Source organism: Syngnathus typhle, linkage group LG13, assembly GCF_033458585.1.
Source record: "Syngnathus typhle isolate RoL2023-S1 ecotype Sweden linkage group LG13, RoL_Styp_1.0, whole genome shotgun sequence".
NCBI classification, from domain to species: Eukaryota; Metazoa; Chordata; class Actinopteri; order Syngnathiformes; family Syngnathidae; genus Syngnathus; species Syngnathus typhle.
In genome coordinates, this window is record NC_083750.1 from 3902742 (window position 1) to 3930622 (window position 27881).

The 27881-nt window shown below is 40.2% G+C and overlaps 1 protein-coding gene across 1 annotated transcript; it reads left to right on the forward strand.

Moving 5' to 3' along the window:
* LOC133165736 (pituitary adenylate cyclase-activating polypeptide type I receptor-like) lies at positions 1-27642 on the forward strand. Its single transcript, XM_061295599.1, has 18 exons — positions 1-112; positions 221-326; positions 5662-5761; positions 6653-6808; positions 8859-8998; positions 13984-14080; positions 15851-15961; positions 16037-16137; positions 17996-18093; positions 18508-18640; positions 19714-19867; positions 20400-20460; positions 20588-20657; positions 20764-20855; positions 21239-21322; positions 23481-23610; positions 23724-23765; positions 24132-27642. The coding sequence occupies exons 5-18, from the start codon at positions 8948-8950 to the stop codon at positions 24333-24335; spliced, it is 1428 nt and encodes a 475-aa protein (XP_061151583.1). The 5' UTR covers positions 1-112; positions 221-326; positions 5662-5761; positions 6653-6808; positions 8859-8947; the 3' UTR covers positions 24336-27642.
* Positions 27643-27881: the final 239 nt, after the last annotated feature.

Genomic DNA, 27881 nt, shown 5'->3' on the forward strand with positions numbered 1-27881 from the left:
TTCTGGACAACAAACGGATAGATACTTTGTCCAAGCATTGAACTTGCCGGTCCACTACTTTTGAGGAGCACTGTACAAACAACTCGTTTGTCAAAATCTGGTACACTGACAGGTTTGTAACTTTCTGTTCTTACTCTTTTTCATTTCATATTCATGTTAGTTTTCGACTATACTGCAAAATGAGCTTGTGACTACCCCCCCATGTTGATCTTTTATTCAGGATCTTTTGTCCTCCTTGCTCCCGCCTCCGCAGCAAGGAACTCTGCATTTGACAGGGCTACATGTAAACCACCAGCTGGCCCGACAAGCAAGGCAAAGAGACCGAGGTGTGTGTGTGTGTGTGTGTATGTGTGTGTGCGTGTGTGTGTGTGTGTGTGTGTGTGTGTGTGTGTGTGTATGTGTGTTTGTGCGTGACTGACATCAGCTTCCTCAACAAATGGTTAAGACAAGACAGGATGGAGCTTTAGTGAGGGAAGTTGCACAAGTCATTGATGACAAATTCCAGACTCAAAATAACAAGTAAAATGTGAAGTGCTGAACTTGCGTTTATTTACCCTTGCAAATAAGATAACTGCCGGACACTCAGTGATAATCCCGAAGCCGCGTGCCAAGATTCCATGGCTTGTCCCTTAATCCTTGTCAGAAACATCAACAGTAACGTCGCCTCTTTCACATAGATGTCTTGCCTTTTGCTGCTCTGACTCCAAGTTGCCATGGCAACCTGGTGATGTGGAGTTATGATTGAGTGTGGCTTGAGTGAGCCACATAGCTACGACGTTTGATTGTCACGCTGCGGGCGCATTTCCAGGCTCTATTGTTTGCTCCTGGGATGACGGAATTGCGGCTGCGGTGCTATTCTGGCTACGAGGTTAGGTAGACTGCACAGTTCAAAAACAACATCTGGAACGCTTTTGGTACTATTATAACTTTTATGATTAAAAAGTTCAACCTTTGACTCTTCACCCCCGCCTCTATCAAAAGCATTTTTACCCAATACTGGCTGGCGGGCACAGAAAGCTGATTGCGAGCCAAAACCAACGTGAAATGAAAATAAAACAGAATGAGATTTCTATTTAAGTAAAATAAACTCAAATTAAATAAATAAAAATATTAAAAGCACAAGTGTTTGCATTTGAATAAAATTAAGAAATGTAAAATTTCAAAAAAATAAATAAATTATATTATTAAATTTTATTAAATATATTTTCTATAATTACTCCTTTCACCAGTGGTATTTTGATTATGATAAAAAAAAAAAACCACATCAAAATCTTTGTTTTCCATTGGGACTCTTCTTGCATCTTTTGAGTGCTTTTCAAACATTCAGTGGAATCGTTCAATATTTCATCTGGCACTGGTATTCACCACCCCCATTTTATTTTCAGTATGTCTGTTGGCACCTCGAAGTCACACTTCCTCGTGACTGCATTAGACTTTGCATGACATCATCTGGGCAGTTATAGCCTCTGAATCATTACAATGTCTTAAATTCCAAATCTAGTACTATTTGATACCCGAGAATACACTTGTCGATTCCACTTCCCATTGCCCATAATGCCCGAAGATGGTCGCCGGCTGTTCGTCAGTCCCCCCCCCCCCCACACACACACACCCCTCCCACCCCGTCCACGGGGCGTGATGATGACGTGTGTCATCCATTACAGAACATTTCTGTTTCTCTGACAACCTGCAATTACATCACAAAGTGGCGGCGGTGGCCTCGCGCTCCGAAGCCAATCATCAGCCTCTTAAAGGCTGACTGAGTCACTGTCTGCTTCACTGGGGAGCTTCATTAAAGATACTTGTCATGACATATGCTACTCGCACATACTCAGAATTACTATACATGTTTTCATCTTAAATAGTCTCATTTTGTGGGTGACATGCTATTGAGTTTATGTTATGGGTGTTAATTGTTTCTCGATAATCCTTTTAATTCTAATTCTAATTTAATATATTCTTTCCAATAATATGTGCCCCCACTAGTTTAAACACGGCATTCTAATTCAAATCGCAGAATGAGATTCAAGCAGCAAAATTGACCCGTTTTTATCAATCTCAGTGGGCGGCCATTTTGCCACTTCCCGTCCACTAAAAATGACAGAGTTGACAGGTCTCAAGTCACAACCAATAACGGCTCCCGCTTCAGAAAACTGGTGTTCCATGATTGGTTGTGACCTTGGACTTGCCAACTGTGATGTCATTTTCAGTTGACAGCAAGTTGCATGATGGCCGCCCCCTGAGATGGATGATTTAAAATACCGTAATTTTCGGACTATAAGTCGCTCCAGCCATTAAATGCCCAAAAATGTGGAAAAAAAAACATATATAAGTCGCTCTGGAGTATAAGTCGCATTTTGGGGGGCAATTTATTCGACAAAATCCAACACCAAGAACAGACATGAACGAGCAACAACAGGCTAAACGATACGGTATGCTAACGTGACAAACACAAACGAGGAGCTAAGAACGGGCCTGACGTAACATTCAGTTCTTTTAAAAAAAACTATTACATAAATAACACGTTTATAAAACCATCTGTGTCACTCCAATTCATTAAATCCATCGATCGTCCTTTGTCAACAATGCCGTGTGCCGCGCCGCAGTTCAAATTATTCCACAGGCCCATACAACGATATATAAACTACTATATTTTAAATAACTATCACATAAACAACAATATTATCAAACCATTTGTGTCACTCCAAATCATTAAATCCATCGATCAGATTTCTCGTCCTTTAAGTTATCCTGGTGACAGAGGACATGTCCAGAGGATATGGCGCTTTAAAGTGTTAATTACTTTATTTGATTTTTTCTCTCTATTTTTCATGTTTTGAATACGTTCAAGATAAAGGTATCAAAGCATGTGACGTGATCAACTATACTAAAAATAACATGTGAAGTGGTCAACTATACTTGTAAGTAAGTGATGTGGAAATGATCAAGTAGAAATTTGTGAAAAAAAAGATATATAAGTCGCTCCTGAGTATAAGTCGTCCCCCACCCAAACTATGAAGAAAAACGCGACTTGTAGTCCGAAAATTACGGTAGGTGGATTTTGCCTGTCTAATTCATATTCCACAAATGAAATAACGCTGTGTTGTGAATAGTTGGGCTGCACAGTACATATTATTCCAAATACTTTTTTAGGTTGACTTCCTTTTTAAACACCACCTCGATGAATTTAAAATAAAATTAACATTTGCTTTCACCACTATCTTCCAGCTTTAATTATATTATTTACCTTTAATGAGGCAATTTAACAACCATGACAGTTTGTATACTATTTATATTTTCTTTTGTTACATATATATATTTTATATCTTTGGGTATCTAGGATCTACTCTATTTTGCATAATCCACTTGTATATAAGGCCTGAATAGCATACATGGTCAATTTGGTATTTTGAGTGTGTACGGTGTTGGGTTCATTTTGTCTCTAACGGTTCCCGCTTTAAACAGCTTGACATGAAATGCGTCAATATTCGTCATCATGTCACATTTTTTAGGAGCAAGACAGAAGGCGCCATATTGTAAAAATATCTACATTTCTTCCTCCTTTCGTTTATTTCACCATCTGTCTCTGTTAGAAAACATGCCCTCCTGCCTTCTGTGTCGCAGGAAGTGCCGCCGGTGTCTTACTATGCTCCGATTACTGTGCACCGAGCGGGGTGATGGCGGATAGTTCTTGTTTAAATTACCTCCCTAATGTTCAGTAAAATGTTTGATGACATCAGCAGGACTCGTTTCAGTCTGTGCAAGGGATCGGCATCCTCCATGGATGTTTAGAAGGAATTCTGTGCTTTTTTCCTCTGAAATCTCTACCACTAAAAAAATGATAGTAATTTTCTATTTTCTGTCTTTTTAACCCTTACTGTAATTCTTTTCAGATTACAACTTTTAGCTCCTAAATATATATATATATATATATATAAAAAAAAAAGGTCTTCCTCTCAACATGAGGTTCTCATTGGAAGACAAGTGGAAGTTGAAGAGGGAACTGGTCCCTCACAGGAGTCCCCATACCCCCTGCTACCCATTCCGCTTCGAGGCCTTGCGGATGAGCGGGTTGTTAGCACAAGACCGCGGGGTGCCTTTCTCTCGCGTTGTCCGGCTGCTGGAAATGATGGGAGGGGGGGCCCAAGTGGGGAGGGCTGAGTGGACCCGTGTAGAGCCTCATTGAGTTGAGATGCTCTGAAGCACACATCATATTTTATCAATACTGAAGCTACGTGAAGCAAACAACTCCCGACTGCTGACAAAATCAGCGCTGTCCAGTTTATTTACATGAGCAGAAACTAGTAAATTAGAAGAAGAGTAGAACGCAGACATCTCTAAGAACAGGGCTGTCCAAAGGATGGTGCCAAAGGGAGACAAAAGCAGGATTAGGATCAGCCCCAAATTGGATTTTCATCAATACCCACCAATTAAATTTGTTACAGTATATATACATACAGAAAAAATATATAAATTCTAATAGAAAGAAGTGATCCTTATATCTCATGAACAGCAATTGTAACGCTCCGACATTAAAATGAAAAAGACACCCACACCCACACATAAATAAATTAATTAAAAAAATAACAAGTGAGTCACACTTTAGTGGACTCGGTGCAATTTGCACCCAGCAGGGATTCGCAGCGCTTCCCCTTCTGGAATGTCGTTCATGGACATGGTCTGTCTTGCAGTCTGAGTTTTTGTGGATGTCTGTCCAGTTTCTGTCTAGATGTCACTGTGCCTGTGTCTCAAGTCGAATGCCTGTCTGCTTGTCTTTCAGTCAAACTCAATTTCTTGCTAGTCTGTCTCTCATCATTTTGTGCTGGGTTGCTCATCTCTCAGTCAGCCTCGATGTTTCCTATTCAACTTGTCTTTCTACCCCTCTTTGTTTGCATGTCTCGCTGCTCGACTCCCTATCTGCTTCTTCTCCATCTCCCTGGCTGTCTGTCCATTTGTCCGTCCGGCACCCGGCGTTAATGCCATCAAGCAGAGAAACGCAGCGCAACATGATGTCAAAGTAGTATTCGAAGACTCCACAAGCGAACGCTGCTGGCACTTTCTCCATGGCAACAAGGCTGATGCTGCTATTACCAGCCTAAACAGACCTACCATTAGCGACTGGGTGAGTGAGTGACTGGCCTTCCCTTCTATTTGCATCCTTGTCCTTGAGGCAAGTCGAGTAAAGCCTTCCTGTAAATGAAAGGCTCTTTGCGTCATCCCATCACGCCAATCCTTTTTCATAGCTCCTTGTTTTTAGTTGACTCATTTTTTTTTATTTTTTTTTCCCCGGCTTGGTACAATTTGAAAAGCCTGTTGTCCCAGAGGTACTTTCTGTGACTTTCCATACTGTCACGATTTCAGGTAAACGTTATGGACCTTGCTTTGTGCGATGGGAACATAAAAGTGAATTTCCTATAATTTTTGTATGTTCACAGTTAAAGAGTATTGAAATGGATGATTAGCGATGCAGATTAACCCAATTCATGCCACCACTCAGTTTTTCCATTTGACGTTTTATTTGAGGTGGAACCTTGTGTGATAAATAGTTTCAGGCCTGGGTCGCTGTCCGTGGTGCTGAAAGTAGTAGAGCAACAAGGCTGCAGATCACACCATTTATTATTATTTCTTGTATGTGTTCTGTGTGTGTGCGTGCACCTGAAGATGAACAGGCGGTTGAAAGCCAGCGCGAAGTGAGTCACGCACCCACTCGGTAGCCTCGTGAATTACGCCCAGCAGGGAGGCCAACCTGCACCTGGAAAAGGTTAGCCTGGCGTACAACACCCACACACACTATGAATGGTTTCTCTTTTTAGCGCGTGTGCATGTGTTTTGTACATTAATTGTGTTTTTCTGTAACATACAAATTGAACAAATTATTATTATTATTAGCATTATAGTGGTAATTATGTATAGTATTTACAATCTGCCAAATACAGCATGGATTTACGTAAAAATAAGAATTCTAAAAGTGTTTAATTACTGCATGATAATAATTATTAACCAGTTTGTAATAGCAGTTATTTTACATTTGTGGACCGTAACAATGGTATGTAGGGAGTTAAAATCAATTTGTAAAGTAATGAGGAATACATTTAAGGGTGCTTTTATTATTTACTTAGTAAAATGGGTACTTCTACTACAACTACTAATAATATTAACAATAACATATTTATTGTTGTTTATTATTGTGCTGTTATTGTTTCAAGTGTATTTATTATTTGTTATAGCAGTGGTATTGTAAATGTAGTGCCTTATGTTGCAAAATAGTTTACAATTGCATAATAAATATTATTCTAAAAATGTTTAATAACTAAAGATGTTATTATAAATGTCATAAACGTGTGTACTAATTCTTTTACATTTGTGGAATGTAAAATGCATCGCACTTAGGTTGTTAAAAGTAATTTCTAAGCTATTGGTAAAGTTGCTTTTTGAGTAAAAAGCCATGATCATTATTCTTGCTATTGTTAGTTACTCTGCTATTATTGTTTTGTTTTTTACTTTTTTTATAGTCAGCTATTTACTCCCCGACTCATTTCACTGTGCCGCCCGCCTCTCATTTTTGTGACGAGGTGCAAATCCCAAAGGAACTGACACCCCCCCTTCTCCACCCCCTTCTTCCTCCTCTTCATCCTCCTCTTCTTCCTCACAGCGGCAGCAGCAGCAGACACGTCGTGAGGCAGCAGCATTCGACATTCGAAGAAAGGACGGACTGACAGACGAACAGGACCCTCACTTGTGCATATTTTTGGGAGGCAAAGGAAGAGGACCCCCCCCCGAGAAAGCAAGCATGGCTTCCTATGCATTGGTAAGTTCCTCTTACACTCCCTGCCCACCCCAACCATTAACGCGCCTTTACGTGCCTTGTCTGCAGAGGGTGTGTGTGTGTGTTTTTTTTTCTTTTTTTGTGAGGCGGGGGGCAACACTGACGGACTTCCATGAGCTTTAATGGTAGTCAATGTGCAGCTAAGGATGGATGCACTGTGTGTGTGCGGGTGGGGGTAACAAGGGGCTCGCATTGATGACACATGCATATTGAGTGAATGCACTTGACTACTCGCTGCAGGATTAACACATTCATAAGGGAATTCTCAGCTTCATTTGAGACAGCAGCCAACAGAATGGGGCTTTTTGTCCAATGTCTGTGTATTGACAATTGAGCAGTGCGCTCCCTCAGATGGTCTGTATTGTACTCTGACTTTGTGTCAATCAATAGATACACATACACAAACACACACACACACACACCTCTTGTCTTCCCCCGCAATTTGGATTTAAAACGTATGAGTCACATGCCCGCCCCTATTTGTGATGTCACGTGACACGTTCCCCTCTTCCGACATGCTTCAATCTGCCATGTTGGCTTCCTCATTTCTTTGCAGCATGTCACCCTCCTCTTCCTCCTCCTCCTCTTCTTTATCATCCTCATCTTTTTTTTCTTTTTCTCTGGTGCCTTTGTGTTTGTGCCACCCTCTCCTTGATCCTTGTGAGTTACGACTCGGTAAAACATGCGAGTGAGATGCTCGGCGGCTAATTGGATTGGCCACGAGAGGCGAAGAGACATGAGGTGGAATTTGCCTGTGCGTGGATGAGTGCGGGGAGAGGTGTGTGCGTGCGCGCATGTGTGTGTTTGTTTGTGAGCCGACGTGTGCGTCAGTGCATGTGTGTGATTGTTATTGTGTTTTTTTAAAATGTGGCACAATGTCTAATTAGTTTCTCTGGGGACATTTTGACTGGTACAAGAACAATGTCCAGATAAGCCCATTTGCCCCCATTATTGTGTGCTGGTACATGCTGTATGTCTAAATTGGTACTGGGAAGTGTGTGTTTTTGTGTGCGTGTGCTTGCAGGGATTCATCGGTGTTTTTGAAGCTGTGTGAATGAGTAACTCAAGTGGGGTGGGGGTGGTGCTTCGTTTTATGTTGATGTTGTAATTGTTTTCATTGTAAGTCTTCCAAATTTTAGGATTTTTCAAATGATTGTGCATTTATTCTGAGCTGGTGTTTTTTTTTTCATCTAAGATGTCTTTTGGGTAAAGATGATTTTTACACTATTCTATTATTAAAGATTGTGATTTTAAAATAAACGCAATTCATATCTACTCAAAGTGTTTGTATAAAATGTTGTGTTCAAGGGCAAAAGCTGTGAGATCTTGTGGAATCTTGTTTTCTTAAAAAAATGCGAGACAGCGATGATGCACAGCACAGTTTCCATGGCAACTGCCATCCAATGAAATAATAAATGTTATAGAACAATTACAAATGGTTGCTGCTTTTGAGTGCCATTTTCTTTATTCATACAAATTTACCATACATACCATTTCATAATTTGTTTAATGTAATAAACACCATTTTTCAGAGGAACAGATTTTTAACACGCTTTTAAAAACAATCCTATAAAAAAAGTGACTACTTCTTAATTAATGAGATTAGTTACCTACGGAATGTAACTATGGAGTTACAAAACCTTCAATTAAGTCAAATTGTTAAAAACATTTAGGGTGTTTCACTGTTACAGAATCTAACAATTTAATATTTAATTTAATATTTAAACCATATTATCACAGTCAAGGGATGTCGCAGATCTCATGAAAAACAGCTCTGGTGTTCTAATAATTAAAGTAATACACCATATTATTGGGCAATTCATGCTTGTAGCATTGTCGCTTATAACAACACCCTTATAACACCACACTGCATAGTAATAACGACCACACATTTTATTCATCGATGAGTTACAATTAAACTCATATTCTCAATACTATCTCAAGTGTTATTGTCTAATTCGGGGATGCATGCAATCATTTAAAACAAGTGACTATTAGTTCTCACGTCCTCCGTGATGGGCTATTATTGCAGGGCCCTTGATGCTGAACTGTGCTACGAGAGGGGGCGGTGCATCGTAGCCAACACACACACACTCGCACATAGTCAGAAGAAGCCCTTCAATGGAGAAAATGAGAGACTTGGTCCTGACTGTGATCATCCTTCTGCCTTTGGTGAGTATTGTCACTCTGAAACGTTTACAGCGTGTGCGTGCGTGTGTGTGTGTTTGCGTGTGTGCGTGTGTGGGTGTGTGTGCGCGTGCGTGCTTGTGTGTGTACATCATTGTTTGTTGCCTTAAAACAGAGGTCATCCCAGATAGTGAGAACCATTTTGGTAACTTACCGTTTTTTTCCGTGTATAGTGCGCCCCCATGTATAGTACGCACCCCTAACAATGGCATGCTGATGCTGGAAAAAAGCTTGTACCCATGTATAATACGCACCCAATTTTTATGAATTTTTTAAAAAAAAAATTTTTTTTTTTTTTTTTTTTTTTAAGTCCCAAAGATCGTCACACACGCAGGGAGGCAATGGGTCCCATTTTTATAGTCTTTGGTATGGTCTTAACTAGGCTGGATGTCATTTTTTTGTTGGCGTTGATTTCTCCGACTGCCCCTAAACGCACCACCGCGCTCCGTGCGCGCACGGGAAAGAGGCGTGCGGACGTGAAAAAGGCGGCTCTGTATGGGAGAGACGTTGAAGAGGAATAAAAACACCCTTGGAAACCAAAACTTGCCCCTCGTCGTGACTCGGAGCCGCAACAAATGTTTCGGATTTGTGTAGGGTACATTGTGACAGACGGCAAACTAGCAGGTGATCGAGCGAGCGTCTGATACAAGAGCATTGCGGTCGCATGGAGCGTGTTTGAAGTGAACAGCAGAGACGAAAGGAACAAGGCAAAGTGTTGTGAAATAAAATATTACCTGTAATACGCATTTTGTTATTTGCTGATTGAAACTGCTAATTAAACTGTGAATTGAAACTAATAGGTGGAGAACTGAACTCTCGCTCTTTATATAGCTGACGTGTCTTGCGCAACCGTTCTGCGCATCTGTAATGGCGGCCTCCGTATGACGTCCGGTCCGCGATGGAGATTAAAAAACAAACAATATTTGACAATAACACACCATCAAGGATTGCACCATCGCATCAAACGATGTGTCGTCAATTATGAATTTTACTAAGTGTGTTGGGCAGGATGGCTGAATGCGATGCGCGATTGACAACAAACAAGGTGAGTTTTATTTCGGGGGAGATTTGTCATGTCTCGTCCCCAGTTTTGCTATGTGTCTAGGTTGCCATAGTTTCTGTTCGTGTCACCCCGCTCTTCCTGTGTCACCTCAATCGATGTAACGTGTTTTGTATTTAAGTCCTGTCTGCCCCTCGCTCACCGTTGGATCATTGCATGTGTTACTGTCATTCTGTTCCTGTCTTTGGTAATGTCACCCTGTCTTTTTGTTCCACGACTTTTTCGGTCAGTCCTGTTGTTGGTTTTGTTGTACCATGACTTTCTTTAAAAAAAAAAAAAAAAAAAAAAAAAAAAATTAAAAAAAAAAAAAATTTAAAAACATTTTTTTGTACCCATGTATAATACGCACCCCAGATTTTAGGACAATAAATTAGTAAAATATTGCGCACTATACACGGAAAAAAACGGTAAGTGAGAGTTAAAGACTGAGCATGCATGTTCATATTATTTTATTGAATGGTGGTAATAATAATAATAATATATTCAATTTGTATAGCGCTTTTCAAAGACCCAAAGACGCTTACAGGGAAACAAAGATGAAGACTTACAGGGGGGAGACAATAGGATTAATTTGGGAACAGGATACTGGTTATGTATAGGGGAGGTATGTTTTTAGACAGGACTTAAATATGGGGAGTGAAGGTGAGTTGCAGACAGATTGTGGGAGAGACTTCTAGAGTCGGGGTGCTGTGCAGGAGAAGGCTCTGTCACCGAAAGATTTGAGTTTGGTTTTTGGAACTGTCAGACCAGAAGTAGTGGAGGATCGGAGGGGACGGGTGGGGCGGTAGGGGATAAGGAAGTCGGATAGGTAAGAGGGAGCCAGGTGGTGAAGGGCTTTGAAGGTGAGAAGCAGAATCTTGAAGATGATGCGCTGTTTGATGGGGAACCAGTGAAGAGAGTGGAGAATGGGAGTGATGTGTTCGCAGGACTGGGTGTGGGTAAGGAGGTGGGCAGCAGAGTTGTGGACTAGTTGAAGTCTATGGAGTGAGTGAGAAGTGATCCCAGTGAGAAAGGAGTTGCAATAGTCAAGCCGTGATGAGATGAAGGCATGGATGAGGGATTCAGTGGCAGGGAGAGAGAGGCCGTGTCGGATTCTGTGCTAGAAGTAGGAGGTCTTGACAACAGAGCTGACATGAGGTTGGAAGGACAGGGTAGGGTAAAAAATAACGCCGAGGTTGCATGCCAGAGGGGAGGGAGTGATGGTTGAGGAGTCAATGGTGAGTGAGATGGGTCCACTTTTATTGAGAGGATAGTGTGATGCCAGTGTGGGTGGAATTTTTGTCTCCTGTGTATTCTCTTTATTATTTTATTTATTTATTTTTCCCCCTAACTGTATGTAATTAATTCACAGTGGCACTCCGCCACCACAAACCCCACAACCAATAAAGGTGAAGTGTCCCTCCAGCTGACATCTTTACACGCAGCATCCACCGCGCTCTCCGGCTAACCTTGACCTCCCGTTGTCATGTACTTAGTGTGTGTCAAACGGCGCCGCTGTCGCTACTGGGGTCAGCGGTGGCCGAGGTGAGGGGCCAGTGGACTGCCGCGTCAAATGCCGCTTTTATTACCTGTGCTGCGTCTGGGGCTGCTCGAGTGCCGGCCCAATGTTAACTGGCCCTTGAAAACAGAACTATAAGACTGGATATCTCTTTTGGGAGACGATTAACTTGAGAAAAAATATACCGTATTTTGCACCCTATTAGGCGCACCGGGGTATAAGGCGCACCTTCAATGAACGGCCCATTTTAAAACTTTGTCCATATATAAGGCGCACCGGACTATAAGGCGCATAAATAGAAGCTTTACTGCAACAAACTGAGGTTGACTAGGGTTGCGGTATGCACCCACTAGCCAATAACCAACGAGCCCTCTGTAAACAATCGCGTTTCTCAAACAATCTCCTATAAAATGATCAGAACTGACTAAAGTTCGATCTAACGCATTGGTACTACTTACCTATGTTTCCCTTCCATATCGATCCGTAGATTTACTCGAAACATTAACAGAGCAGCCTATTTTGACATGAAATAGCCTCGCGCGTATAGCAGCTATCGTTATAGCATTAGCCATCCGCAATTTCCTATGAGCCTCAGCTCGCACTCTCCCATGAGCCTCAGCAAAGTGTAAACAATCGCGTTTCTCAAACGATCTCCTATAAAATGATCAGAACTGATTAAAGTTCGATCTAACGCATTGGTACTACTTACCTATGTTTCCCTTCCATATCGATCCGTAGATTTACTCGAAACATTAACGGAGCAGCCTATTTTGACATGAAATAGCCTCGCGCGTATAGCAGCTATCGTTATAGCATTAGCCATCCGCAATCTCCCATGAGCCTCAGCAAAGTGTAAACAATCACGTTTCTCAAACGATCTCCTATAAAATGATCAGAACTGACTAAAGTTCGATCTAACGCATTGGTACTACTTACCTATGTTTCCCTTCCATATCGATCCGTAGATTTACTTATTACTTAGCAGCCTATTTTGAAATGAAATAGCCTCGTGGGTACAACAGCTATTCGGTGACGCCCCCTGACTACAGTTACCGTTATATTGGGAAGCGATGCGACCTTGTAATTTACTAGTCGTACTTTAGGTGCGCCTTATAGGGCGGAAAATACGGTAGTATTTATGTTGCCCTGCAGCACACCTTCTTGTTGTGTGTGTAATATGAATTTGTTTTCATATATACGTATATATAAATATATGTATATATAAATATACGTATATATGAAAACAAATTCATATTACACACACAACAAGAAGGTGTGCATATATATTTATATATATATATATATATATATATATATATATATATATATATATATATATATATATATATATATATATATATATATATATATATATATATATATATACAGTGCCTTGCGAAAGTATTCGGCCCCCTTGAACCTTTCAACATTTAGTTTTAGATATATGTATAAATATTTTTTAAAAATATTGGAAGGCTGCTGTGCTGCTGCCTAGCAACAATCGTTCTACTCCCTTGAAGGCAAAGCCTGTGTCGGTCTGATTATGAAAACAGCGCATCGATAAGCAAAATCATTAAACACAAAACGAGAGAGGCACAACTCTGCTCAGACTAAGTCATTTACATTCTCTCCAAGCCAGGGAGGTGCCTGAGGTCAAGTCATATCAAATAGTGATGAGTCAGCCAAAAAGACGTGTGTGTGTGTGTGTGTGTGTGTGTGTGTGAGGCGCGCATGCATGCGTGTGTATGTGTGCGTGTGTGTGTGTGTGTCTGTGTGTGTGTGTGAGCCTGTTGGAGAAGTAAAAGAGACATCATGAGTCTCTTTGCTTTGTGTTGTGTTTGGCAGGTTGGAGTGGAAAGCAAACTGATTGCACTATTTTTTTTCCGTGTGATGTTCCGTCGAAATGAGCCGTAAAATCTTGGTTTTCTCCTAATGACGGTGCATCACTGGTATGGAATCTGGTGCAATCATTAGGCCCTTTTCTGGATGTCTATTTTCATACGCTCACTATGTATTATAGCCAGCTAAAGTCCAGTTTTATACTTTAATGTAACCTTGTAGTTTGTTTTGTACACCATGCTCATGCACAGTCGTTTAAAGAGTTCCTCTGGGATATTGTCATTCATCGTTTGTGCTTGAGCTACGCTTTTTAAGCAATAGTTTGGTATTTTTTATTAGTCTGAAAATAATAAATCAAATGTGAGCATAATATATGTAAAGTAATATTTGTGAAAGAAGCAGAACAAGAGAAAATCACTTCATTATACTGTACGTTAGCGTTGTTATTGGCAACCAAAAACATAGCAGTATCGCCAAGGTGACTCTTTTTATGCCAGCAGCAAACAACTGAATCGTCGGTTCAGTTTGTCTTCAGCACATACCGACAATACAACATGATCTCATTTTGTTCAGGTGGCGTCAGAATCAGAGCACTGCATCATTCAGCGAGAGCATGACAAATGCATGGAGAGGATGGAAATGCACGACCCCAACGATGACCTGGACATGGGTGAGATAAGTCACAAATACCTGCACGCTATTGCCATATGATATTACAACAAATAACAGAATATGCGATCTTATTTCCATGTATTATATTTATTCTTTGGTTTCCTCCCACATTCTAAAAACATCCAGATTAATTGAACACTGAAATCAGAGACTAGTAAAAATTTTTACAATTTTTCAAAAGATAAATGGTAGTTGGAAAAAAAACGTCTCTATTTTTTCAAAAGTTGAGACAATTTGCAATTGTAGTATTAACACAAAGTTTGTCTTCACGGGCCAATCATAATTACACTGCAGGCCAAATTTGGCCCGCATGCCAGAGTCTGACACCTCAGCTCTAAATTAATAGGTGTGAATGGTTGTTTATCTAGCTTGTCTAAAAGACATTGATTTATCCTTACAACATACCGTAATTTTTGGACTATAAGTTGCTCCGGAGTATAAGTCGCACCAGCCATAAAATGCCCAAAAATTTGAAAAAAAACATATATAAGTCGCTCCGGAGTATAAATCGCATTTTGGGGGGCAATTTATTCGACAAAATCCAACACCAAGAACAGACATGAACGAGCAACAACAGGCTAAACGATAGGGTATGCTAACGTGACAAACACAAACGAGGAGCTGAGAACGGGCCTGACGTCACATTCAGTTATTTAAAAAAAACTATCACATAAATAACACGTTTATAAAGCCATCTGTGTCACTCCAATTCATTAAATCCATCGATCGTCCTTTGTCAACAATGCCGTGTGCCGTCCCGCAGTTCAAATTATTCCACAGGCCCATACAACGATATATAAACTATATTTTGAATAACTATCACATAAACAAGAATATTACCAAACCATTTGTGTCACTCCAAATCATTAAATCCATCGTTCAAATTTCTCATCCTTTATGTCATCCTGGTGACAGAGGACATGTCCAGAGGATATGGCGCTTTAAAGTGTTAATTACTTTATTTGATTGAATCTCTCTATTTTTCATGTTTTGAATATGTTCAAGATAAAGATATCAAAGCATGTGAAGTGATCAATTATGCTAAAACTAACATGTGACAACTATAACAACTATACTTGTAAGTAAGTGATGTGTTAATGATCAAGTAAAAAGTTGTGAAAAAAAACATATATAGGTCGCTCCTGAGTATAAGTCGCCCCCCCACCCAAACTATGAAAAAAAGCGTGACTTATAGTCCGAAAATTACGGTAGTTGCGTTGCAGTAAGTGCGCCACGGCCGTCGCACCTTCACCGGCCATGATAAAGCTCTTCGTAGGCAACTCCGTGAGCCTCATTTGACTCAGATTTGCCCTTTCAAAGTAATTGGCTTTCTGTCCGGCTCACCACACACAAGCAAAACACATTAAGGGGGAAGAAAAAGGTCTGCAAACACACACTTACACACATCCACACGATATACTCGGTGTAGTATGAGAGTGTCATGTGAGAAATGCATGCAAGTCAACACCGTGCATGCACGCACTCTGCATTACTATGAAACTGTTGGAGCGTGAATGATGGAGAACATCTGGGGAGAGGGAATGCTGGAAGGTGCTGAAGAAGAAAGACAATGAAAACAGATGATATATTGTCTGCCAACTTTTCCAGTCCATCATTTACTACCCATTCATTGGTGTTGTAAGCCTATAAAATTCTGGAGTTATTTAATAATTAATGGAAATAAATAGACTTTTCCATCACAAGGGAGCTGTTCCTCATTGCATGTGTGTGTCACGTTGCCGAGCCTCACACATATTCGCTCCCACAGCGTGCCCTTGGATGTGGGACAACCTGACCTGCTGGCAGGCTGCCGACGTGGGCGAGGTGGTGGTGGTCAACTGCCCAGAGTTTTTCCATGACCTGATGGGACCGGAGGACGGTGAGCCAAAACATGCTCCCCAAGATGTCAGATCCCAAGAGGGGTTTTATTCTCACCTGGATGTTTTCCTTGTAGAGATGGGACGGGTCAGTCGCAACTGCACAGAAGACGGCTGGTCGGAACCGTACCCTCACTACCTGGACGTGTGCATCTTCTACGACAACGCTACTAAACCGGTAAGGTTCTCACATACCGTAAATTCCGGACTATAAGCCGCACCGGACTATAAGCCACACCAGCTAAAATTGGGGGATATTTTAGTTTTTTTCTTATATAAGCCGCACCGGACTATAAGCCGCACGTGCACACGCGTTTTTTACAAAGAAAGACCGTTTACAGAAAGCCTTTTTAAAGTTTTAATAACATACTTTAACATGTCTTTCTAAACATTGCCTGTGACGCAGCAGTAGTAGTACCGCAGCAACACAAAAGTGTGCACGCAAGTTATTAACAAAGAAAGACTGGACACAGAAAGCTTTTTTCAAGTTTTAATAACATACACCTTAACATTTCTTTCCAAACACTGCCCGTGACACGGCAGTAATACCGCAGCAACACGGACGTAACACAAGACTAATAGGGCTGGATTAAAAAAAACCTGTAACACAGCAGCAACACGGTAGTACAGCACCAACAGGGCTCGTTAAAAAACATGCCAGTAAAAGTAAAAAAAGAGCTTCATCGTCTTCATTTTCCTCCTGTGCAATGGTGAAACCATCAAAGCCTTCCTCCTCAGCGTCCTATTGGAATAGCGTTAGATATCCTTCGCCTCACACTTTCTCAGTCTCTCTTTCGTCGTCGCTTTTATGCATTTCTTCGAGTGTGATGAGGGTCTGTTTATGCTAATTTTATTCATGCACAAAGCGCTAAATTACATTAAACTAGCAAGCGACACGTATAGCTCCTGAGTAGACGGGACCACGAAATAAAGAAAAGGGTGACGCAACCGTCTTGAGGCACGTGAAAGGGGAGCCGACAACTACGCGGCTACGCCTACGGACTGGGGTCGGTCGCTTTGGGTCATCAATGAAGACGTAGGGCTTGGCGGACAGTGCGGCATGTGAGTGTGGTGACCCTGAGCAGACCGCCGACCATATAATCAACATCTGCCCCTTATATGCTCCACCCTCGGAAGCCAGCCTTTTCAACCTAGGACTAGAGATGCGGGCATGGCTACGCGACACCGAGTTGGACATTTGACATTTGACGTTACACGAAAGAAGAAGAACTACGCGGCTCCTGGGCTGGTGCTACGGCTAGTGTTCAAGAAGACGAGGAAATTCGCTCGCCTTTGGGCTTCAAGTCATTCGTTTGGAAGCACTTTGTAATTCCCTAAATAAAGAGTTTGCAGTACCTTGTTGATTTTGCGTATGGATTGTTATAAATCAGGATATTGTTCCATATCGATCGTAGAGCACTATATCGTGATGTATCATGAATGAATCACACCAGGCTTTAAGATATCGGCAAATATTGTATTGTGCGTCTTTGTATCGATATGGTATCGTATCGTGATAAAACCCGCGATTCACACCCCTAGTCACAAGCAACACAGCCAGAATAAGCAGCAGCCATAGTAGTGTTTCAAAATAGTATTTTTGTTGTTTTTTTCCTCAAGATACCGCAGTGTATAAAAGTGAAATTTATTTTTATTTTTTTTTGCCATTTTTCACATGTCCTGAGTGTTCTTAGTCACCTAAATGTTGAACAGAGGGTGTGTTTTACCAAAGTCAAATTCCTTGTTTGGCACGCTCAAGCATGGCGAATAAAAAACTCTTAAATCTTGAATCTTGAAGTGATTAGGTCATCACAAAAATCACGAAATAATAATAATAACAATAATAATTCATTAAATTTGTATAGCGCTTTTCAAGAACCCAAAGACGCCAAATCCTTATATAAGCCGCACCTGACTATAAGCCGCAGGGTTCAAAATTTTGGAAAAAAGTCGCGGCTTATAGTCCGGAATTTACGGTACATGCACTCAAGATAATGTCAAAGTCTTGATGTCTATTTCTTTTCTTTTTTTCATAGGACATGTACTATGCATCAGTCAAGGCCCTGTACACGGTTGGCTACAGTACGTCCCTGGTGTCTCTCACCACTGCCATGGTCATCCTCTGTAGATTCAGGTGAGCATGAGAATGATAAGAAATATGAATGCCCGACGTATTTGGATTGTTCTTTTAGGCCCATTCCCCAGGGTTTGTTTGTTTGTTTGTTTGTTTGTTTATTTATTTATTTATTTATTTATTTATTTATTTATTTATTTATTTATTTATTTATTTATTTATTTATTTATTTATTTATTTATTTATTTATTTATTTATTTATTTATTTAATTGATAAATAAATAGATAGATAAATAAATGGAGGCCTGCCTAGTTGAAGATAATGCTATAATTGTCTTGTACTGTATATATGGCAACAGATGGAGGCAGCTTCTGCCATCTTGTGGAAGAGGCTCCCTCCTCTAATATTTTGACCTGTCACGACGTGTCGCTGCTATAGATAGATGAACATAAGCTATTTCTCTGCCCATTCAGGAAGCTCCACTGCACCAGGAACTTCATCCATATGAACCTTTTTGTGTCGTTCATGCTGAGAGCCATCTCGGTCTTTATCAAAGATGGCGTGCTGTATGCGCAAGAGGACAGCGACCACTGCTTTGTGCACACGGTTAGTCACACATACTGCACATTGGACACTTCAAGTGTTACTTTTTGGAGTTGAATTTTTCAGAGATCATTTTTAAACTGAATAAAATAGATGTTTATTAAAAAAAGTTTAATTTTCAAAATTACAGTAATACAATCTGTTCTCAAACTGAATTATTAAATATTCAATGCCTCTCACTTATTCTTTATCTTGATTAATTAAAAAAATCAAATTGTCATTCTGATTACAAATGCAAAACAAATGCAAAAAAAAACGCCCGCTCTATGCAGCCATGATGAATGCAGTGTTAATGGCCATGTTGCTGTTAGCCTCAAATTAACATAGCCAGCCGAAATGGCTGCTGTGGCAACGGGAGGTGAGCATCCGCTTACCAGAATCGCCTCTGTGGTGCAATGGCTTGACCCTGCTCGGGTCGTCCAAGGCGGGAATGAAGATGAATTGCATTGTCAAGCATCATTGAGCCATACAGGACACTCATTGAAATCGAAAAATCACATTATGTTGTTTAATGTCTTTTTATAATTAGCAATACATTTTAAAATGAAACACCATTATAAACCACACTGATCTGCTGTACATTTTTTTAGAATACTGATAGCAGCATTTGAGAATATTCCATCCATCCATCCATTTTCTGAACCGCTTAGTCCCTCCCCACGGGGGTCGCGGGCGCGCTGGAGCCTATCCCAGCCGTCATCGGGCAGTAGGCGGGGGACACCCTGAACCGGTTGCCAGCCAATCGCAGGGCACACAGAGACAAACAACCATACGCACTCGCACTCACACCTAGGGACAACTAGGAGTGCTCAATCGGCCTACCAAGCATGTTTTTTGGGATGCGGGAGGAAACCGGAGTGCCCGGAGAAAACCCACGCGGGCCCGGGGCGAACATGCAAACTCCACACAGGGAGGGCCGGAGGTGGAATCGAACCCGCACCCTCCTAACTGTGAGGCGGACGTGCTACCCAGTGCACCATCGAGCCGCCCATTTGAGAATATTCTTCTGTCTTTTTTTTTTTTAAGGAAAGCAGATCGATTGACATCTTTCTTGTTGCCTTTGTGTGTTCATCCAGGTGCCGTGCAAAGCGGTAATGGTTTTCTTCCATTACTGTGTCATGTCGAACTACTTCTGGCTTTTCATTGAAGGTCTCTACCTCTTCACTCTGCTGGTGGAGACATTCTTTCCCGAGAGACGATATTTCTACTGGTACACCATCGTCGGATGGGGTAAGTCTTTTCATATAATAAATTTTTATTCGACTGTCTTATACTAATTTTAAACAGTTGCTTTTTTTTTATTTGAGTACTCTTTAATTTCTATATTGCTTTTTGATGCATACTTTAATTACTTATATTGATTAATATTTTGAATATTTTTATCATAAAACAGTAAATGTTTTATTATTTGTGATTTATATATTTATACATAACACGCTACATTTATTTCAATATATCTTTTGTAATCAGGGAAAATAGGCTATATTTAGATAAGAAGTCTTTATAACTCTACTTGAAATCTCAACATTTCGCCCTTCAATTTTGACAAAACTGATTTTTTTTTCCTCTTCTGTTCTAACTGTAACTCACCAACTCTGGCACTAGTTGGCGCCACAACACTGCCTATGAAATATATGAAACGTATGAGGAGAAAAAAAAAATACTCATAATAAACTTATAACAAGATGGCTGTTGCCACACAGTCATTAATATATAATTTTTTTGGTTCAATTTTTATTATCTTTCACCATATTTTTAATAGGAACCCCCACCATTTGTGTGACTGTCTGGGCGGTGCTGAGGCTCCATTTTCACAACACTGGGTAAGTCCAAGCTCTTCACCCATCTTTTTGTCATCCGTACTGCATAAATTGGGATCAGTTATCATTGTGTAGGCTATTGTAATATGCAAGTAAAATCAAAGAATTCTTCCTCCTCCTCTTCCTCCAGTTGCTGGGATACAAATGAGCACACTGCTCTCTGGTGGGTGATCAAAGGACCTGTAGTGGCCTCCATCATGGTATGAAATAAGCTATTCATGTTATTGTCTCAAAAAATGTCAGGCCGGCCTGAAGACGTCACGTATAACGAAGCCTTTGCTGTATTTTTTTGTCTTTTTTCCCCAGATCAATTTTGTTCTCTTTGTGGGAATCATCATCATCCTGGTGCAGAAGCTACAGTCCCCTGACATCGGGGGCAATGAATCCAGCATTTACCTGTAAGTAAACACGTTTCAGCCATCAAAGAGGGATGCAATTTAGCCTAATAGCATAGTTGCCTAAATCATATTTGAGCAATTTTGGAAAATAGGAAATCTCACAACATATTCAACAAACAGCGTCCAGTAACTTCGTTCTCAGTTTAGTCTTCAGTGACTTTTAAGGATCCGAGGGGAAGATTTAAAAATTTGAAATGCAAACCATTAGACAAATACATAAATGCATAGCGCGTGCGTGCGTGGGTATGTGTGCGTGCGTGCGCGTGTTTGCTTCTGCGTACGTGCGCATGTGTGTGCGCGTGTGTGTGCACGAGTGAGACGATGAGCGTGCCCTTAAAGATGTTGCCTTTGTTGTGCTGTTGTGTTGTCTTTGTGCTGTGTAGCAGCTGTGCTCAGAAATGCTTCAGTGAGCCCTCACAGGCTGTTCAGCATTCGTGCAGGATGTCAGAGTTGTCCACCATCACACTGTAAGTGTGTGTTTGTCAGTGCGTGTGTGTGGGTGTGTGTGTGACTGTGTGTTTGCATGATAAGCCAAGGGGCTCGTACACGCTCAGGTGCTCGTCTTGGCCTTGACGTTGTGCGCCTTTTACCTTCTTGGGATGTCTTGGCATTTAAATGACGCTTCAACTACAGCCTTTTGAACTCACCCAACATTAAAATAAAAAAAATAAAAAAGCGAATCCTGACCTCACATTTAAAGCGCAAACCACAACAAACACGCCGATGTGCTCTCACGAGATTTGTGTATTAAAAAAAACGAGCGCAGAGGTTTACAAATACGAATGAATAGTCCACTAGTGTAACATCTTTGTCATGGGTAACGTTTTGAGTATTCTTTACAGTCATGCAGGTGGTAAAAGAAATAGTGTTGCGCAATTAAAACCAAAAAGCTTATTGATTTATTGATTTATTTACCGTAATTTTCGGACTAAAAGTCGCTCCGGAATACAGGTTGCATTAGCCATAAAATGCACAATAACGTGAAACAAACCATATATAAGTCGCTCCGGAGTATAAGTCGCATTTTGGGGGGAAATTTATTCGACAAAATGGATGGATGGAAAATCCAACACCAAGAACAAACATGAACGAGCAACAACAGGCTAGACGATAGGTATGCTAACGTGACATAAACACCAACGAAGAGCTGAGACCGGGCCTGACGTAACGTTAAAGTTATTAAAAAAACTATTACATAAATAACACGTTTATAAAACTATCTGTGTTACTCCAATTCATTAAATCCATCGATCGTCCTTTGTCAACAATGGGTGCGCGCCGCTGACGGCGCTTGCACTTCAAAATATTCCACAGGCCTATATAACGATATATAAATGACTAGATATCAAATAACTATTATATAAGAAATAATATTATCAAACCATCTGTGTCACTCCAAATCATTAAATCCATCAATCAAATTCCTCGTCCTTTGTCAACAACGCCGCGCGTGCGCCCTGACGTCAGCCTCGTCGTTATTCCACAGATCTAGTATATAACTATATTGTACCGTCAACAAAGTACAAGGAAAGACGTGGGTTTGGTAAACGGCTCTTTATTTAACAAAGCAAACTTCCAGGCGTGTGGCGGCGTGGACTTCCAGCCACGGAGGTGGAAGAGAGATCCATAGAATAGGACCGGGCGTGCGTAAAAGCCATGCCCGAGCCTCATCCACTGTCCCCGGACAGCCACCCGGCCGAGCGCCGGCCCCCGACTTCTATCCACGGAGGTGAAAGAGAGCTCCGTAGAGTAGGACCGGGGGTGCGTAAAAGCCATAATAGTTTTTCAAACCTTCTGTGTCACTCCAAATCCTTAAGTCCTTCAAACTCTTCCTCCTCCGTGTCACTCCGTGAAACAAAGCCGCTAATGATGCCGGTAGTACGTGGGGCCCTTCGTCATCTTCGTCATCCCGTGATCAATCTTTTGTAAACAACCGCCGCGCCGCGCTGCGCTGCTGACGTCACTTGAAATTCAAATTACAGTAATCCCTTGCTACATCGCGGTTCGTTTATCGCGGTTTCACTTTTGTTTTTGAGAATTTTTGAAAAAATTCACATATAAGTCGCTCCTCATTATAAATTGCCAAACCCCCCCCCAAAACTATGAAAAAAAACGCGATTCATAGTCCGAAGATTACGATATTTATTTATTTTCACAACATGCATTCTTTGCTACATCTAATTTGACCTTTAAATTGTATGTATTTATTTACTTATTTATTTGTTACAGTTCATGAAATTTTAATGGGATTTTTAAAATTTTATATTCTTTTTTCCATAACTGATTTTTTCATAATCGTCTTCTTCTTTTTTTTTTTTAATTCAGACATTTTTTTCATAACAGTTCGTTTACAAATTCTTGATTTATTTTTTTGTGCGCTATCTTGCGCTCTAAATTTCCTCAGAATCAATGTGGGTGTGTGTCATTCTATATTGTCCTTTGTGTGTTTGCCATCATCCATGTTCTGTGTTATTTGTTGCGTTACGCTTTGCAACAGTTTCAATGTGACCACAAAGCAGGCATTGCAATGCCAATAATGAACTCGATTCATTATTGTGATTGTAGAAGTGCATGACACGGCACTAACGTTTTGATCCTTTGTGTGTGTGCATGTGTGTCACACAGGCGTCTTGCGCGTTCCACTCTCCTGCTCATCCCGCTGTTTGGAATTCACTACACCGTCTTTGCCTTCTCCCCCGAGGACGTCAGTAAGAGGGAGCGTCTGGTCTTCGAGCTGGGCCTCGGATCCTTCCAGGTAAACGCACCATGAACGTCATGACATCAGTCAAACGAAGTTAGGCATATTTTGTCATTGATGTTGAAACAAAATAATTATCCTAAACTTTCTCTCTGTTTGCCTCCATTCAGGGCTTTGTGGTCGCCGTCCTCTACTGCTTCCTCAACGGGGAGGTAAGATGTGCTCCCTCTCTTAAATCCTTTCTTTCAAGGATGCAAATCAGATTACACTTCATCACAGAACTGCTAAATTACAATAGTCAAGCAGATGTAGAGTCAGTCTTGTAATTTTATTTATTTATTTATTTTTTCTATTATTGTATTCGAACATCTGTAGTTTGTAATTTATTTTTCTGGCAAATTTGACACCACTAAAATTCGAGAATGAAATGCATTATTTTTCCCCCAATACCCTTCACCTAGCTGGTGGTGCACCCTTTACAGGATAATCAACAGACGGACGGACATTTGACATTGCTAAAAGATGAGTCGATGCCTAAAGTACATGTAAAAATGACGTTGTGAAGTTTCTCCCTGAAGGTGCAGTCAGAGATCAAGAGGAAATGGCGCAGCTGGACGGTGAACCGATACTTTGCTGTGGACCTGAAGCAGCAGAGGCACCCGTCGCTGGCCAGCAGCGGTGTGAACGGCGGGACTCAGCTGTCCATCCTGAGCAAGAGCAGCTCTCAGATCCGCATGTCCAGCCCGCTGGCGGAGAGTGCCAACATCAGCCTGCCTACCTGAACGTTTGACCACGCGACCTCGCCGTCAGCCGCCGCCATCAGCCGTCTTGAATGAATCCACACCGGGCGGAAGAGACCAAAGTGGCCCCCTGGCTCATGAGTACTTTTCATTTTTCAGTTCCTCTCAATGATGCCCTTGGAATTTAATTCAAAACAATCAAAGGCGACATACAAAATGTTTACTTTCCCCTCCCCCCCATTTTTAAAACTATTTTTAAAGTCATTTTAATTGATTCCAAATTGAATTGATCAAATTTGGCTTTGTGTACGGTGAATATCAATGTGCTTCAAAGTGCCAAAAGAAACAAGCTTTGCCTTGCTTGTGACGCTTACCCCAACCCTGAACCCAAACTTCAACCCTAAGCCAAACCCCAAACATGAACCCTAAACCTTATCCCTAAAATACTTGTTGTTTAAATGTTCAATTAAACTTTTCTACAATCAGCCGCAAGTACTGAGTATGTCAAAAGATTCAAAAATAGACTTAAAAAAATAATTGTGGACTTTGTAAATATTTTTGAGTGTAGACGAGTAGATTTCTTCTCATTATTGCGTTTGCATAACAAGTATTGTAATGTAATGTAAAAAAAAAAAAAAAAAGGATCTGGAGCCCAAATCTGTAGATCTCATCCCATATTCAAAACAATACTATTGAAGTAGACTTAGTGCCAAAATGACTTTTCTATGAATTATTCGACAGCTACAGTGCAATAGAGCAGTGCCATGATTTTGTATTGACTTAATCTGCAGTTTTACACACGTCGTACAAGGATCTCAAGCTCCTCTTACATCCCTCGCCCACTGTCGTGTGCGTCTACAAAAAGTGCCTCGTGCCTCACTCATTTTTCATTTATTTAAGAAGGACATTGAAAAAAAGCCATTTTCCTTCATTGAATGTACAGTGTTGTGCTTTTACTCTGCGTGTTAGTATGATTTATTTTATTATTATTATCATAATTATAAGCAGCGGTTATCTTTTTAAGATCCACTTTTTACAGTTAACAAATATTAATAACAAAATATTTTCATTTAGCCCAATTACAACTCCGACACACACACATTTAAACAAATATACATGTTTAATTTTATACTTACTTCTTTTATTACAACACTAATTTCAAAACATACCTCCGAAAGAAAATAATGTCAAAAGAATTCATCCATGCCCAAGCCTGTACAGTTTAAAAAAATCATCTTCTCACCTGTTATAAAAAACAACAACAACAATTTAACCATTGTATAATACAATTTAAATCAAGTAAAATTGCTGTTTATAGACGCCTGACAAACATGTGATGGCATGGTGTTTTTATTACGTAGAGCTATTAATGTAATTAATACATGGATATTTAGATGAGCTAAAGTCTCATGGGATTTGTTGAGATCTCTCGTGAGGTGACACGTAATGTTTTCAGTGGTTAGGGTTAGGGTTAAATGTCCGAAATGTACATTGCACATTTTTCATCTTTTCATTTTCATTACAGTATTTCATTTTGAGTGAAAAGAAAATACTGCTGCTTACGTGCACTCACTACCAGCTGTCACTCTGAGCCTGAATGCAGCTCAGATGGAAACAACCATATCTCAAAGCTGTTAACTATATGGGTATGCTGTAACAATGCCCATTACCAAGGCGGGGCAGTCATTTTTTTTATTTTTTTTTAAACATTTGTATTTGGTTAAAAAAAAAAACATCAACGAAGAAGTGGACATAGCTAATGCAGGACACGAGTTAGCTATTATCAGCTCAGCTCAACTTTATTTAGATCGCGAGCAATCGGATTCATTTCAGAATTGTTAGCGAGACGCTAGCTAAGTCCTTGCGAGTTTTTTTTTTTTTTATATAAATAAAAATAGACCTAAATACAAAAGTATTATTCAATTTAAATATTTAAATCATAGTTAAATACTTATATTCAATTTAAGTATTTATTAATTAGAAGGTAAAATATTGTAAGACATTGTCTCATCCACCATCATGTAATATTCATGAACATCAATGTGAAAATGTAAAACTGGAATTTGAAAAATAACCTCTGAATTGCAGGTATTTCAATTTTCAAATAAGAATATGTGTCACTTTGGTAGTTGGCGAAGCAAGGCTAAAGGTTAATTTCATAATATTTCATTTTAGCTATTTACAATGTTTTTGTTAGGAACCGTGTCTTTAAGGCAACATTTCTGTAAAAATGGACAAGGGGTAGCGCCTACACTTTTAGCATTACCAATTTGTCCTGGATTTTATTGTATTGCACTGTAAAGACAATGGTGGAACTCCAGGAAGAATAGCAATGGCATCTGCCAAAGCAAATGGAGATCCTAAATGAAATTTCAAGCTATGGGCCTTATGTACAAGGATTTTCAACACAAGAAAACAACAACAAAAACATGTTAATAGTGTGATTTTGTTACTGTGCCTTCTGTGAGGTCCCAATATTTTTGTTTTTTCTTTTCCAAAAACATACTGTGAACTGCGTGAGGAGTCGAAGCACTTTTGTTTTTTTCTTTAGCATTTAGCTTCACATCATGTGACATTTAATTCAATACGCCAGCTTCGGGTGACCGCATATAGACTATTTTCGCTTATATGTGTCAAAGAAAAGAGAGCAAAATGCTACAGTTGGATATTTCAGGGAATTTTCAACTGCTTGAGCGCCAGGTCACAAGCTAGTACTCTGGCTTGTTAGCTTTCCCCTGAAAACAGCTGTCACTAAAACGTTTTACAAGCACCTCAAAAACTACTGAGCTAATTATAGGGTGAAATAGCATAAATAAAACTAGGCTAATCTCAGCCAAGCTAAGATAAAGTAAGAGTTGTCTTGGGTCTTGGCTAGAAAGCAATTGAGAACATTTTTCAATGAATATTAAAAATGTGTAAAAATGTTTTTGTGTGTTTGACTAACTTGAGTTTGACTAACTTGTTTATTGCCAATGCATTTTTGAATGTACAGTTGTCGCTCAGCTGCTCTTCTATGATGCCTGCTATGAATCTACATTGTGTTCAATCATATATACAGTATTGTCGATTTTATTTTCAGTTTTTTTTTTTACCTCTCGACTGAGTCCTACAGAGTTGAGACTCCATTTTGATCGCTCGAGTTAGCGAGCGCGTGATAGTGAAATGTGTATGCACGTCTGTGGTGACACACATAAGAAAAGTAAATGTATACTATATATTAAAAAAAGGATATTTGGTCATCCAGATTCCTGTAACAATGTGTCGTAAAAAAAAAAAAAGGTGACGTCTGACATCCACATCGTTGTTGTGTACATTTGAATGCTCAATAAAAATGTGCAAAATTGTTGTAGCTCATTGGTAGTTGTTGCTTATGCAATTTGTTTTTATTCATGTTATATATGTTTTACTTTATATTTGACTTAATACTTTTATTTGCTCTGCAATTTTTGAATGCCCTCAAAGGTACTTCTACATAATCCATCCATCTATATTCTGTACCGCTTTGTCTCCACAGGGGTCCCGAGCATGCTGGAGCCTATCCCAGCCGTCATCGGGCAGTAGGCGGGGGACATCCTGAACCGGTTGGCA

Excerpts from the sequence above, each read along its gene's own strand:
- LOC133165736 (XM_061295599.1), top strand. The coding sequence starts at position 8,948 with ATGGAGAAAATGAGAGACTTGGTCCTGACTGTGATCATCCTTCTGCCT. Across the intron at positions 20,856-21,238 it reads AATGAATCCAGCATTTACCT|CAGCTGTGCTCAGAAATGCT; the intron begins GTAAGTAAACAC and ends TGTGCTGTGTAG. Across the intron at positions 23,766-24,131 it reads ACTGCTTCCTCAACGGGGAG|GTGCAGTCAGAGATCAAGAG; the intron begins GTAAGATGTGCT and ends TTCTCCCTGAAG.